General features: G+C 35.0%; 2 protein-coding genes across 2 annotated transcripts; both read right to left on the reverse strand.

The window, feature by feature from the left end:
• Positions 1–1,021: 1,021 nt before the first annotated feature.
• LOC137744372 (indole-3-acetic acid-induced protein ARG7) lies at positions 1,022–1,426 on the reverse strand. Its single transcript, XM_068484202.1, has one exon. It carries the CDS (start codon positions 1,424–1,426, stop codon positions 1,091–1,093), a length of 336 nt encoding a protein of 111 aa, XP_068340303.1. The 3' UTR covers positions 1,022–1,090.
• A 10,773-nt stretch (positions 1,427–12,199) lies between these two features.
• Positions 12,200–13,951, reverse strand: LOC137744373 (expansin-A9-like). The gene is made up of 3 exons (XM_068484203.1): positions 13,946–13,951; positions 12,725–13,257; positions 12,200–12,509 (listed from the first exon to the last, which is right to left on the reverse strand). The coding sequence occupies exons 1-3, from the start codon at positions 13,949–13,951 to the stop codon at positions 12,200–12,202; spliced, it is 849 nt and encodes a 282-aa protein (XP_068340304.1).
• Between the last annotated feature and the right edge of the window lie 258 nt (positions 13,952–14,209).

Raw genomic sequence — 14,209 nt, forward strand, 5'->3', positions numbered from 1 at the left:
GGTCTGGTGCTCGAAATGTAGGTGAAAATAGTTTATGATCGTATAACTTGAAGTTTCTTTTCTTCTTTTTCGGTCGGAATATAATTCGAGGATTCTAATGCCAGTTTTATGTAGAAAAAGACACTGGCGTTGAAGAGGGCAAGTCTAATCGTTTTATGAGGTCTCTGAAATTTCAAGGTACTAACTATTGCAGCTTTCTTAGGAGAAGCAAGATTTCGAATCGGTTTGTTGGACAGTCTTTTCTAAGATGTCGAGAAGTTCGAATGCAATCTGATCATTGCGGTGCTTTGAAATTTTAAATTGTCCTTAGCTTATTTGTGCATTTCCTACTTGGCAGCATTCCTTTTTGGAATTTCATGGTTACAAGACCTTAGTTTGGCTTTTTTTTTTTTTTTTTTTTTTTTTGGGTCAAACAATAGATTTGTTAGATTAGAGAGCCGATGGAGTTCAAACCCACACCACCATACAAGGATACAAATCCTTTTGACCGCTATGGTAAGGGACCACTTGCTGGCAACAAGACCTTGGTTGGAAAACTTGGAAGCCAGGATTTTGGGAATTATAATTTATTTTTATTAAATTTTTTGTCAGAGTTTGGAGAATTCTGCAGCCCTAAATACAAAACAATGACTGTATGGTCTCACTAGATCTGTAGATCCCACACTGCTAACCAGAGGAATAACTAGTGAAACAATGAACTACAGAGGCAGGAGGGGGTCTAAAACACTTTGTCAATGAAGCCTAAGAGATGACTAATTTGGAGTGTTGATTACTATTTTCCCATAGAATTGTCATATTAATGGATTTCGAAGTGGGAGTTTAGCTCATAAATTTTGAGCAGTGGTCCAGTACTCTGCTTCCAATTTTGGTGCTGATATACATAGTTTGGAGTCTGGACCACTCCAGTTATGTTTCACACATCAAATTCCAAGCCTATAAAAACAGCAAGAGGAAGAAGAACTCTACAAATTAGGATAATATTAATCACTTGGAATTCTACATATATAAAATAAGGCTATATCTCTCTCCCGATTTATCATGAATCAATTAAATACCACAGTGTTCTCTGTTAGTACATTCACTTGAATTCTCAAAGACACAGAGGAATCCTTCGATGGTCATCCGGCGAGCTAGCGCAGCGAACAACGTCGAGGAAGAGGCTCTCGTCGCACGGGATGTAGAGCTTCGAATCAGCATTGTAATCGTATTCTTCTCGAGCTTGATCGAGCAATGCCTTGAACAGAGGGTGGTTAAGCACGGTGATTTTGATCACAAACCTCTTGTGGTTTTGACCAACATAGATTACTAAGTGACCCTTTGGGACATCTTTGGGGATTGAGTTTTCTTCTTGCATGGAAGGCCAGAGAGCCCATTGGCAGCAGTTTTCACAGCATGAGGAAGAAGGTATGCTCTCTTTACTCCCCATCTTCCTCCACTTGTTAGCACACACCCTTACAAACTTCCCCTTCATCATTCTTTTTTTATTTTATTTTATTTTTAGCTATTTATACCCACACAAACAATAAGAGAGAGAGAGAGAGAGAGAGAGAGAGAGAGAGGGAGGTGGTAGTGTTAGTACAAAGATGACAGGTATATATAGGTGTGGGAGAGGAAGCACTATTTTGGAGCATTAAAGGGTTGAAATGATAGGTTAGATATGAGGAAAGCTGCGATGCGATAATTGTGATCAATATCATGGGGCAACATGTTTTTTTTTTCTTTCAAATTTTCATATTTGCTATAATCAACTGGATTTGTTATTTGCATTCTAAAAAGTCGTTCTTCAATTATTTTTATTGCACATAAAAGAGAAGAAAAAGATATAAAATAATTATTTTGGAGTACTGGTAATAGATCAAAATAATATATATTATGTCAATAATTACTAAGTTATCTATAAGTGTTACAGATTACTGATAATCAACAAATTTTATTGACATATTATCGATACATTATTGACAATATGCGAATTAAGTAGCTAGTGTGATCATATAAATGTAACGGTATATGCTTTGCTGTACCGTGCTGTACCCTACACTTTATAGTCATGCACCTTGATACGAAATTGTACGAACATGCATATCAACTCAAAGATTATAATCTATAAAACATGGCACATTTGGCAGCAGACCTTTTCCCCTTCTGTTCTTCACAAGAAAGCATGGTGCTTGAGAGTGATTTTTTGGAGTTCTCAAAGTCAAGACCCCACAAATGGTGAGAGTTAAAGATAAGATATGAAAGTAGGTTGGGATAAGCTTCTTGGACAAAGTGGCGATCCCACTTACTTGTTCTCCAATTAAAAAATTATTATTATTTTTCTAAATTTAATATATAAATCTGCTGAAACTAAAAACCCATCTGCACCATGATGTTTCATTTGTAATTCTTCATAAACAATGGATTAGATTGTGGGAATTTTTATGTGTTTTGGAGTACTCGAGTTTCTTTATATTTTGGAGTTTAAATTGTTAAAATTTTAATCGAAGTTATAGTAATTAAAATTTAATGATTAAAAACTCCAGAATACAAGGTATTCTAAAATTTAATAAAATTTTCAGTAGATCATGTGCCATTTGTGTATTTTAGTAAAAGAAGCATTCTTTTAGCTGTAACACAAGAAACTATTTTATCTCTAACTTTGCTTGATTAGTGTGTGATTTGAGGATAATAAGTCAGCTAAATAAAAATTAAATTATTTGATATTGAAAAGTTGGCCGGCACATGTTTGGCTGGAATCACATTGGGTGTAATATGAGCTAGGACATGATCTACTTTTTGTCTTTCTATTTTATTTTTTCCTTTTTTAAATATATTCTACTTCTCCACTGGTCACTAATGTCATATAAGATTTGATCGATAATGTCATCGGCAGCATTTTGCTGCTTTTTAAAACTGAACACTTAAATTAAGTTATCGGTATATATAATTTTGTAGTATGCATGCATGCATGTACTATCCGTACAACATCGTTGCTCTGCAGCCTTAAAACCCTTAGCCTGCAGTTTAGATTTGGATAAGTTTTTACGAATCTCTGGAGTGTAGTCTGGCCTTATAAGCATTAAGCAGAAGAGATGGGTTATGAGTAAGAGAGTATCGAAGAGGATGGATGGATGTATCCTGCTGTGTTTGCAGAGCATAAGATGGGAGTCACATTTTCAGTCTAGTATGGAGAAAAAAAGTCTTGTTCTCGATTCTTTCAACATTCTCCATTTGCTCACCAAACAAAAGGATCAATTTTAAGGTTCCTCTCTTCAGAAATCATGAATAGATGATCAATAATTAATATATATATAAAAATGCGATTTAACTTAATTTTACAAAATAAGTTATCATACTATGAATATAAATTATTGCATTGAATCTTTGTCAAAATATAACGTCCATATTTCTGACCACATAAGCCCTTTATCTTGTCTAACAATATTAATTTGGCAAAGACTATTGATGTAAAACAAATGACTGAAATGATCGAAGAACAATTGAAAAAGTGTAAAAGTTAGCAACAAGACCCATGACCCACCATTTCGAATAGAAGACGCCGGGTGCGAGGTGAAGAAGACTCGGGTGCTGAGGTATGGGGATTTTTTTTTCGATTCCTTCATAATTTACTATCCCTATAGGGATTATAAGATTTTAGGACTTTTTGGTTTTTCATTATTTGTTTAATTTGTTTTCTATTTGTTCTACTATAAAGTTTAGGGCTAAGAAGCACCTATAAGTAACCCTTAGGTTGTTAGGGTAAACTTATCTCGATTTCTAGTAGATTTCAGATTGTTAGTGTAGCTTAAGGTATGTCATTCAGTTTCTCTATTACTTTATCATACTGTATCAACCATTATCTATCATTAGTTCGACAACACAAACATTTGTTATCTTAGCCATTTTATGTGTTCTAACAAGTTTAGAGATTAGCCAGACACTTTCTAGGTATCCATATATCTGATTATCCTCTACGGCTCGACCTATTGTGGAGTACAGACAACTATACAAGCAGCTTAGGGTAGACCACTTTGAATCAATCCTTCATTAAATATAGCTTGAAAATTGCAAGCAATTGTGAAATGGTGAAGCTTTGTGCATGGTGGATTCTGTGGTGGTGATTTGGAGTGGGTTCAAATGTCTGAACTTCGAAGTTGATTTGCTGAGAGATGATTGAGTGCCAGCCCACTGATTCATCCTCCCAGAGACAAAACTTTGCTGTGCTAGGTTGGTTTGAAAGAAAGAGTACCTCTTTTGTACAAATCATTTTGACACAAACTGCCAACACTTGTGCAGATCATTGATGGAGAAAGAGTGAAAGAGGAGTTAATATCCTTGACTATTCCACCTGTCAAATGTCATTCCAAATTTTCATATCTCTTCATATCCAGCTATAACTTTTAATTTCCTTTTCTTTCTTTTTTTGGTCGATGTACTTCCTTTTCTTTTCATATAACGAAAAGAAGAAATAATAAATCAACTTCCATTTGTCCAAGACTTTGAAACTATCTTTAGAAGCTTAAATTAGTTAAAGCAAGTTAAGATAAATCATCTACTAATTACTCCTTGTTCAATGATGCATACTTCTTTTTCAGTGACAGGATCTCAGATCAATAATAGAATGACATGTGTGTATCTTTTCACATAACAATATATTATTGATTCAAAACACAAAGGTTGTGAAGTCACCCTTTGCATGTAACTCTCTCTCTCTCTCTCTCTCTCTCTATGGGATGCTTTAAATATTAAAACCATCTTTTATTATTTGCTAAGCTAACTAAATATGAGAGAGGATCCTGAAGATTCTCCAATCACGTCTATTTATCATACATTGGGTGGTCAGTTTTCGTCAGGTACTGTTTATATTCAATTTTTAATAAAAATATTTACAATAATTTTTTACCGTACGATATACGATGAACAAATGTGATTTGAGGACCTTCGGATTCTCATAAAGAGGATCCGGCAAGGATCCTTACTCACTAAATAGGACTAACTAGGGGCCGAGCCTATGAAGTACAAATTGTACCAGCTTTTTTCTCGTGGATAAATAAACAAAAAACATTTGACATGAAATTGGATAGAAAATCGTTTTTGGGTTAAGATGTAAGCTAGTACAAGATTGACCTTATTTCTATGTTTCTTTGTAAGAAAACAAAAAAAATAAAAAAATAAAAAAGAAGAAGATGGCCAATAACTATCAACTGGCAGAATAACTTTCACTTTGTTGGACTAAAGTTTAAATATCAAGGACAAACTTCTTGTATTGAAAAATGAAAACAAACATCACATAATGATGCATCATATCATATCATGTATATATATGGAAATTGAAGCATGCATGCATGCATGAAGATGGTGGGATCTTATACGGTCGTAGAGAAAGCTGATATGATGGGGGAGCTTAGCAAAACGATGTATGTACGTAGTGCACATGAGGTTGGGCAGAAGATGGCCTAAACCCTAAGCTTCTCACGGGTGGGTGAGGGCTGAGAACCGGTCGATCGATCGAGAGAGATTTCCGATCGGTCAGAAGGAACTCAACTCATATCATATGCATTACCATTGCGAGGTGTCTCAAAGTATTTGAGATATTTCAAGTGTTTTAACCATTGGAAACTGTTTAAAAATACAAAAATTAAAATTTAATAGTTAAAAAATTAATAATATTCTATACTCCAAAACATCATATAACTTTTATGCATTGCAGCCGACATGCCATATTTTTTGAATAGCAATGATTTAGTTGGTCTCTCTCTCTCTCTCTCTCTCTCACTCACTCACTGAGGCTCAGCTCCCCCATGCGCGTGTATTCGCCAGCTCTTCTTAGCTGTCACCCCTGGCACTTCATTTTCCAAGTTCCACCTTCAACCTTCTCCCATAACTTCCCATTAATTCCTTCCCATGCTTCCTCTTCGGAAGCAATTCTGCTGTTTCCTCCTCCTTTTTTTCCCTTCATTTTACCCACGTATTTTTATTGGATTTTTGAGTGACACTTCTAACTGACGCTGCTGATCTGCATACTATAATATGAGCGGACGACAACTCAATACACGCTCGAAACACCCATTCAAGTCCTTATAGCGGCAAGAAGAAAAAGGTTAACATATAAAAGAGCGAATGATACTTAAGAAACACAATACATGCATGCATGAAATTGACACCCATTCCTACAAGTGGAGAAGCTGTACTCTTTACAAATTTAATTAATTGACTTGAGCATATTTCCTTGTACTGGAATATCATTGCTGGGTAAACAAAGTCACCCTCAATGAATTATGAATACTGTTGAACTGGTAGTGACCAAACATATATATTCAAAACGTCTCATTTATAGTGACTGATAGTGCTAGCTCATTTCAGCGTTAGGTTTAAGTGGTTCTGGCAGTGTTGGACGATCGCTCCATGTTCACTTAATGTTGTTCGAACTTCAAAAGTAAGAGCGTCTTCAATGAGAAGCTATTAATTAGCTCCCTTATTGTGCCGGATAGACAAATGGGGATGTAAAGGGTTTTTCGCTCCAATGGGGGAGGTAATTAATCAAAATATGTCTCAATCTACAATCTGACTTGACGTTACATTTGTACCCTTTTTCTCTCCCCGTTGAAGCTAGAATCGACAGTGACAAAAGACTGCTACAAGACTAAACATGGTAGTAGATCTACGCTTTGCTAAATTTCACTGTATTCATTTCATACATATAAAAGCCCTAGGTACATTTCTATTCGTTATATTCTACGTCGTAAAGATTGGCTCCAAATGCATAAATGGTTACACTAGCCAGCTAGTGAATTAACTATGGATGAAGTTACCTTAGGTTTGATTCTTGAATAGATGTTTGGGTTATATTTAAATATGTACGTACTACACTTATATACTGTCGCTTATGTTTGATTGGGTGATTCTAGCCGTCCATGTATTGAATTTCTCAATTTCACATGTATCAACAGTTGAGAGTCATCAACTCACATGGAACTGTTCCAATCATCTTGAAATACAACGATGTTAAGTATTTATGAAACCCTAGCTATCATTACGACGAGTCCCAAATACAATAATTTCAATACAAGTATGAAAAACCATAAATACATATACATATACATATATATATATATATATATATATATATCTCATAACAATCAAATTTCAAATACAAGTATCAATCCATGTGAAGGTTTGCATAATTATTATCGTTTTCCGAAAGGTAGAAAAGAAAAAGAAATCAGTGTATCAATTTAGTTATTACCAATCAAAACCCACAGTATCTCTAAGCATGAAGTGTTGCACTCAAAAGTATTGTATGTGGTGTCCCCCACTGTACATAATACCTCTACCCGTTCATATATGGCTAAGGAGAACGTGATGACCTGACAAGAAGAACACATGCACATCAGATAAGTAAATTTAATGGATGTGACAGTAACACACATAAGTTTAAAAAATATGGCTCCATATATTGAAATCATATATCCACACAACCTGTGATTTCTCTACTAACGGCAGTAGCACCTTATCTCAGGTTGTAGCCTTGTAGGAATGTAAGTCGACGGATTAGCATATATATGCATGTCCACCAGTAATATCTTCTCAAACTTATTTTTGTTGGACTACAAATCTGGATTACACATTTATGGAAGAATTAAACTAATATATAGATATGCGTGAATTAAATTCACAGTTTTTTTAAATAAGCTTCTTAGATTATCAGCCAGTCCAATAAAATAACGTTCTGTAATGCTTAACACTCTGCTTGAATGAGAAAATTTAATATTACTAAGGAATTTTAAAATGACAGAATTTTATTTTCTAAAATTTGTGAATTTTCTTGTTTTGTTAACCTAAAAGAATAATGAAATTTTAATGCAAAATTTGTTATTTTTAAAACTCACTCACAGAAATTTGGAAATGATACCTATTTACATGGAATTTAAACTTGGGATTAGAGGTCCCAAATTTCAAATTTTCCCCCATACGGATTCTAAATTTCTATGTTTATGAATCCAAACAAGAGAATTGGTCATGTCAATTTATAAATTCTGAATTTTGTCAAAATTGCAAGTTTATTTCCCTTATCTAAACATAATATAAATGTTTTTTCTGCCTTTGTTTTAGGGAAATCATTCGTAACAATCATTGTCCAAATCTCTTTAATGAGCATATTCTTAAAATGCTTTTGATATCTGATTTATCTTTAATCTTTAATTACTACATCGTTGAGATTTGATTGGTATGTTATCGGTAAGAATCACAACATATTTGGACCTAGTTTTGAAAACCAATGGGTTAGTATTTGCATGGATATTAATTTGGCTTCAGTTCACAATCAGTGGCCCATCTATGCAATCAAAATCACTTGAAAGTTGGACATGTTTTAACTATTAGAACCAACCATGGTGGTTCTTTTAGTCCTTTTCTTTGTTGTGTGCCCAACTGGGACTGGTTAAGTTTAAGTTGTTAATATCTTCCAAATGGATCTGTAGAAAGATATTTATGGTTGGATTTTGACACTGATGAAAGTGAGTACTTTGGTAGTGGGATTAGGATTAATATCTTACAAAAGCAAACAAAAGTTTCAAACCGTACAGAAGAAAAAAGAAAAATATCATTGATTTATTTTCCAAACCCTACTTGATCTATGGGCTAATGTAAAACACCCTAAAATTACCTGCCACGGCCAGTTGAAGTTTTTAATACTCAAAATTCTCAGTGGTAATGATTTCCATATTTTATTATTCTACTTTCACCAAGTGGAGATCAAATCAAGAGCCTAAATTGATATGATTTTCTTTTACAGCAATAAGACAGAACAATAAAATAAATAAATAAACATAGTCGGCAACTTTCTAGTGATTCTTTCCTACTAAGCTTTGTATTATTAAAAAGTAAAATTCTCTCTCCTCATAGTTTAATATAAATAAAGGCACATACGAAGGAAAATACACACTCCTGAAATTCCTCAATCCTCTCTCTCTCTTTTTTGTCTCACCCCTAAGAGAAAATAAGCCACAACAATTTAGAGGATGACTTGCAAAAGCGTCACAATGTTGGATATTTGTGTAATTTATGCTTTGGAAGAACTAAATAAGTTGGCTAAAAGATGAAAGAAAGGTTTCAAACAAGAGACGAAGAAAGAAAGAATGCTTTAAGGTGCGTAAAAACGCTTTTTTATTAAGCTTTATTTGTCCTCACAACTAGTTTGCAATAGGATATGCAAATAAATAATTCTTATGGATACAATATCGAAAACATGTATTATACGTAAGGTATCCTTCAAAAGCAAGTAAGGGTAAAAATGGGTGGAGAAAATGCCTCGAACCAAAGTTCGAATACCGAACGCCATGGCGTTTGAGTCATACAAGTAAAGAAATCTATTCATTGATAAGTAAAAGAAAAGGCATGAACCCTATCATTCACTATTTCTTGAAACTTGATCTAAAATAGATTTATTAATGGAATCAAATACATAAAATTATCTATTTTCGAAACAAAAATTGAAGTAATAGACCAAAACAAGAAATGGTCTCCATGAAGCCCAATTTTAATATGTTGTTCAATAATGTTATGCATTACCAAAGTTAACCAAATACAAAAAGAGATAGACAATGATACTCAATAATGTCTAGAAACTATTTTCTAGAGTTTATCTCCAACAGAGTTTTGAATTTCGTAATAGTGCTGACCCATCCTTTGACCCCTTGGCCCGGTCGATTAATAGGTCAAAGAGCTCGTCTTGCGTCGACTGGATGCCAACTCCTCCGCCAACTGGGCTTTCCATGTTATTTTTCAAAATTCTACTTTTGTTTTGAAAGTTTTCCAACATAAAATGGTGTCTTATGTCACTATTAAAATTATATTACATAACTTTATATTATTGACTTGAAACGTTACAATAAAACAACAAAGCTTTTTTTAGCTGGATTGAGTTAGTTTGTGTTGGTGAATACTATAATTCCACTTGTAAAGGTGGGAAGGGAGGCTAATGTGGAGAGAAAAATTGCCTCAATTCTCAACCATCACTAACAGATGGATACATTTAAAAATATATGAAGTTGAATAATATGAAATTCCACTAAATCTTGTCCCAAATTTAGTGGAGATCCCCATAATCTCTTTTTCCCCTTCCTCTATATAATGAGCAAACTTCTTTGCTAGCTAGTCACTCATCAACCCACAAGATTATTTCTCAGTTTATGATCAAAATCCACTGCTCTAGCTGTTAATTACCTTATAAAATATGAGGGTGGTGGCACTTTTATTTGTCGTGATGATGGCCAGCTCTTGCTTGGCAGCGCCAAGGAGGGCTATGTTGGAAGGAACGTATGGACAAGAGCAGCCGCAGCACCACCCTGTTGAAGGCGGAAAAGCCATGCAGAAGAACAGTGCTAAGTACCCCGGAAGCAGCTTGGATAACCACCATAACATACCTAGGCAGTATTACAATGATCCAAATGGTGGAGATGGTGAGGGTGACAATTGGTGATATCGACCTAGTACTTAACCGGTGTGGGATTCAACACACGCTAGTACACTGTCGAGTTAGTACTTTATTGATGTGGAACTCAACACACGCTAAAACAACCCAGGGTGTCACAAGTAAGACGGTAATATCTAACGTGAATAGTAATGTATGATCCTTGGTGTGATCAATTTGTTATAAGTTGAAGGTGGGTTTAGTTAGTCTATTGTAGCCTCTAGACATGGTATATATTTCTGTAGAAATACGGAGGCACGGAAAGACTTGGGATTGTGTAGACCGAAAGAAATCGAGTTTTACAGTATTAAAGTCTAATATCCTGTGTTTGATTCTCTCCAATATAACAAAACATAAGTCATGTTCAAGTTTTTTTTTTCTGTGAGCTCCTATGTTATAATGTTTCATGTCATAATAATGGATAAAGAAATACAAAACTCATAATACGTTTACTTACGAGAAATGAGAATGAAAGGGATCTACTTATCCTTTCTAAAATCAAGCCACTCATAGTTCAATGATATTAACTAGTGAAAAAAAAAATGAAGAGAGATTGTTTGGAAAAATGTTTGAGTAAATTTGGTTGAATAAATCGTGGATTGGAATTTTAATTATGTAGATTGTCAACCGACACATTCCAAGTTTTGGATAATTTTGAATGAAATGAGGCACAATCTATTTATGTGAACTTAAGAATGAATTTGTATTTGGTTGAATTTGGTTGAAGAACCAACGATTCAAATTTGAATTATGCGTTTGTGGTGACACCTCGATTGAATGTTTAGATCGCCTACATGCTTTTTAGGAAATCAAATACGACGTAGTTTCAACGTTTAAGAAATTAAGGGGTGACTGACCCACTAATTAAGAATATACGTTTGTGAAATTTAAGGGGGTTTAGAACCCTGGAAATGATTTCGGAATTATATTTGATGATCTGATAAAATGAGAATTTCAGTATTTTGAGATTGAAGGATAGATGACCGTTGGAATGAGCATTCTTTATGGATCCGCTGATTAATGGTTTTTTTTTTTTTTTTTTTTTTTTTTTGGGTGCAAAAAATGGTTTTTTGTTTTTGTTTATGTACAAAAACTGGGTTTTTTTTGTTAAAAAAATGGGTTCTTTTGTTAGATGAGAATCCAATAAATCTCGAGGGTTTATGGTGGTGATTAAAAATAGGGTGATGATTTTCACACTTACCTCACACACATCTGCGTCTTGACGTCCTAAATGCCATTGTTTCGTTGCATCACAAGGAACAATTGTAAGGAATCAGGATGGATTGGTGTGGTTCCTCTACGCCCCTAGGACACTAGAATATTGAAACATGAACGAAGAAAGGCATGAGAGAAAAGCATATTGAGAAATAATCATCTTCAATTGATCCAACAATGATATGTCTGACCATAAAAAATAAAAAAAAAGAGTGATGTAATTCCAACCACATGTCTTATTTTACAGTCAACCACCTATTAGCGAAAATGTTCATAACAAATGAATATAAGGTGGGTGAAGAAATATGAGAGGTGGATGAGTGTAGTGCCACTCAAGAAAAATATTGAAGAAGGAAATTTACGAAAAAGTGGTAAGGTGTATATGAGTGCCTTGTTTTTATTATTACATGGTCGGGCAAGAATTCCATGGTTAGTTTGTATACATTGGTAATGACAAGCCAAACTAGTTCAAATAATATGGTGTGGAGGATTTCAACATGCACGAAGCATTGAAGCTGATGATGTGCTTTTGATCTATCGGAAGTTCTTGCCTTCAAAAGTCTGGCCAAACTGCCAAGTCTTGGGCGCAACATGCCATGAAGTTGAGTGTCGTTTATCACTTGCTTCAACTCGGAAGGTCAGTGACTCACCGACCATCTTGGCACCGGTAACCCACCGCTGACCCCACATCTGACTCATTGCTGTCCATTTGAGCTTGTCGGAGCCCTTCACCTGCACGCTGATGATGTCCCCAGCTCCTCCCACATTCCATACCAACACTTCATTGAAATAAGGGTTCCCGGTTATTGTGAATCGCATGCCCCCTTTCTTCTGGCATGGAACCCTACAAAACAATTTCTAGCAATCATTAAAATCATTCTTACAACGGGAAATATTCTCTTGTCGTGTGATTAATATACTTATATGTTATGTTATCATGCTTTTCAATATGGTCTATCTAAATTCATATGTTTGTATTGTGTGGTTTAGATTGCTAGTCTCACAATATTAGTATTCAAACATTCTATCTATTCAATGCATGCATGTGCATGTAATCACCTGCGGTACGCGACAGGAATAATGCCCGCCTTGTACTCAGCAATGTTGAGGAACACAGGCTTGGCTATATCGAAATGCTCGCGTGGCGGATTGCACCATCCTCCATTGTCACTAGCCTGATTCCAATTTGGTGGGCAATTGTTGGTTGCAGTAACAGTGAGAATAGGGTTCCCTGGCTTGCACCATTGCGGCTCATCCACACACTTCATTTCATAGCATGCACCACATGACAGCCCATTGTTGAACAAAGCATTGCTCAAAGCCACTGTCTCGAGGCCATAGCCTTCTTGAACCACGTCGTGGTAACCACAAGCTCCGCCAAACGTTCCCGAGCCGCCTTCGTAGAATGTGGCATGAGCTTGCTTCCAAGGGCCAGCAGTGAACCTTGGCTTATGGTGCTTTATGGGGTGGTGAACTCCAAACCGGCCGCGGTTGGCGGCAACCACATGGAGATGGTCAGCTAGCACAAAAAGAAAGACAGCCAAGGAACCCAAAAGAGCTCGCAGATTAGGCAATGTCATGGTGATTAATTTCTTTTGTTTTTAATTTGAAGATTCTTGTGCTGGTTAGGTATATGTTATATAGTACAAGATTGTTGTTATTTTTTCAGTTCCGATTGTTTGTAATTTACTCTCTACCTCTCATTCAAATGCCATTGCCAGCAATACACAACCTATATTATGGTATATGGTTGTAACTCCTCCCTCTGTTCGTTGCTTGGAGATGTCCTCATAACTCAAAATTATTTTTTAAATCCTACTTTATACACCAATCTGTATGATTTCTCCTTCATAACTTCATCATTTCTCTTCTTTTTTAACTGAAAATAAGAATGACTAGACTGGGTCATCCGTGACCCGTTATCCTTCACATTCGATCTCTCATCTTTATGTTGAGACTGGCAATAACGTCCTCATATTCAAATTTATGTAGGCTCATTTTATTAGTCTCTCACATATTATTAAGAGTAAATCTCAGTTTACTACCCTGAAATTTCGTGATTTTCAACATTTAGTACAAGAAGTTTTTTTCGTCCTAGAGTCATACTTAAAGTGTTAATTTTGGAACAGTCTCATACATATGTTAGTCTGGCTGTTAAGTCTTTCATTAACTGATGATGCAGCGCACATGTGGATAATGACTGAGCGCCACGTGTCATTAAGGATAGAACAATTAAATCTAATAACCTTCATTAAGGATAGAACTATTAAATCTAATAACCTTCATGTGTAGTCTGAGATTTACCCTTAATAATATGTGAGATTTACCCATATTAAATCTATAGAGCTCTTTTATTTTATTGTATGCAGACTGGTTGTACTCATGGACATTTCTTATAATTTATTTGTCTTTTCTCATAAAATAATTCATATTTAATATTAAATGACTTATACCCTAATACATAATGACAATCTAGACCTCAGAAGGTTTATAAAAAAAAAACAATCTAAATACACTTCAAATCACTTTTAACTTGCATATTCC

The sequence above is a fragment of the Pyrus communis genome, chromosome 9 (genome assembly GCF_963583255.1).
Source record: "Pyrus communis chromosome 9, drPyrComm1.1, whole genome shotgun sequence".
NCBI classification, from domain to species: domain Eukaryota; kingdom Viridiplantae; phylum Streptophyta; class Magnoliopsida; order Rosales; family Rosaceae; genus Pyrus; species Pyrus communis.

What these genes read in the sequence shown, in the direction of transcription:
- LOC137744373 (XM_068484203.1), bottom strand. An exon ending in ATTCCTGTCGCGTACCGCAG is followed by an intron (nt 12,510 to 12,724) that starts GTGATTACATGC and finishes ATTGTTTTGTAG; the next exon opens with GGTTCCATGCCAGAAGAAAG.
- LOC137744372 (XM_068484202.1), bottom strand. Translation starts at nt 1,426, where the DNA reads ATGGGGAGTAAAGAGAGCATACCTTCTTCCTCATGCTGTGAAAACTGC.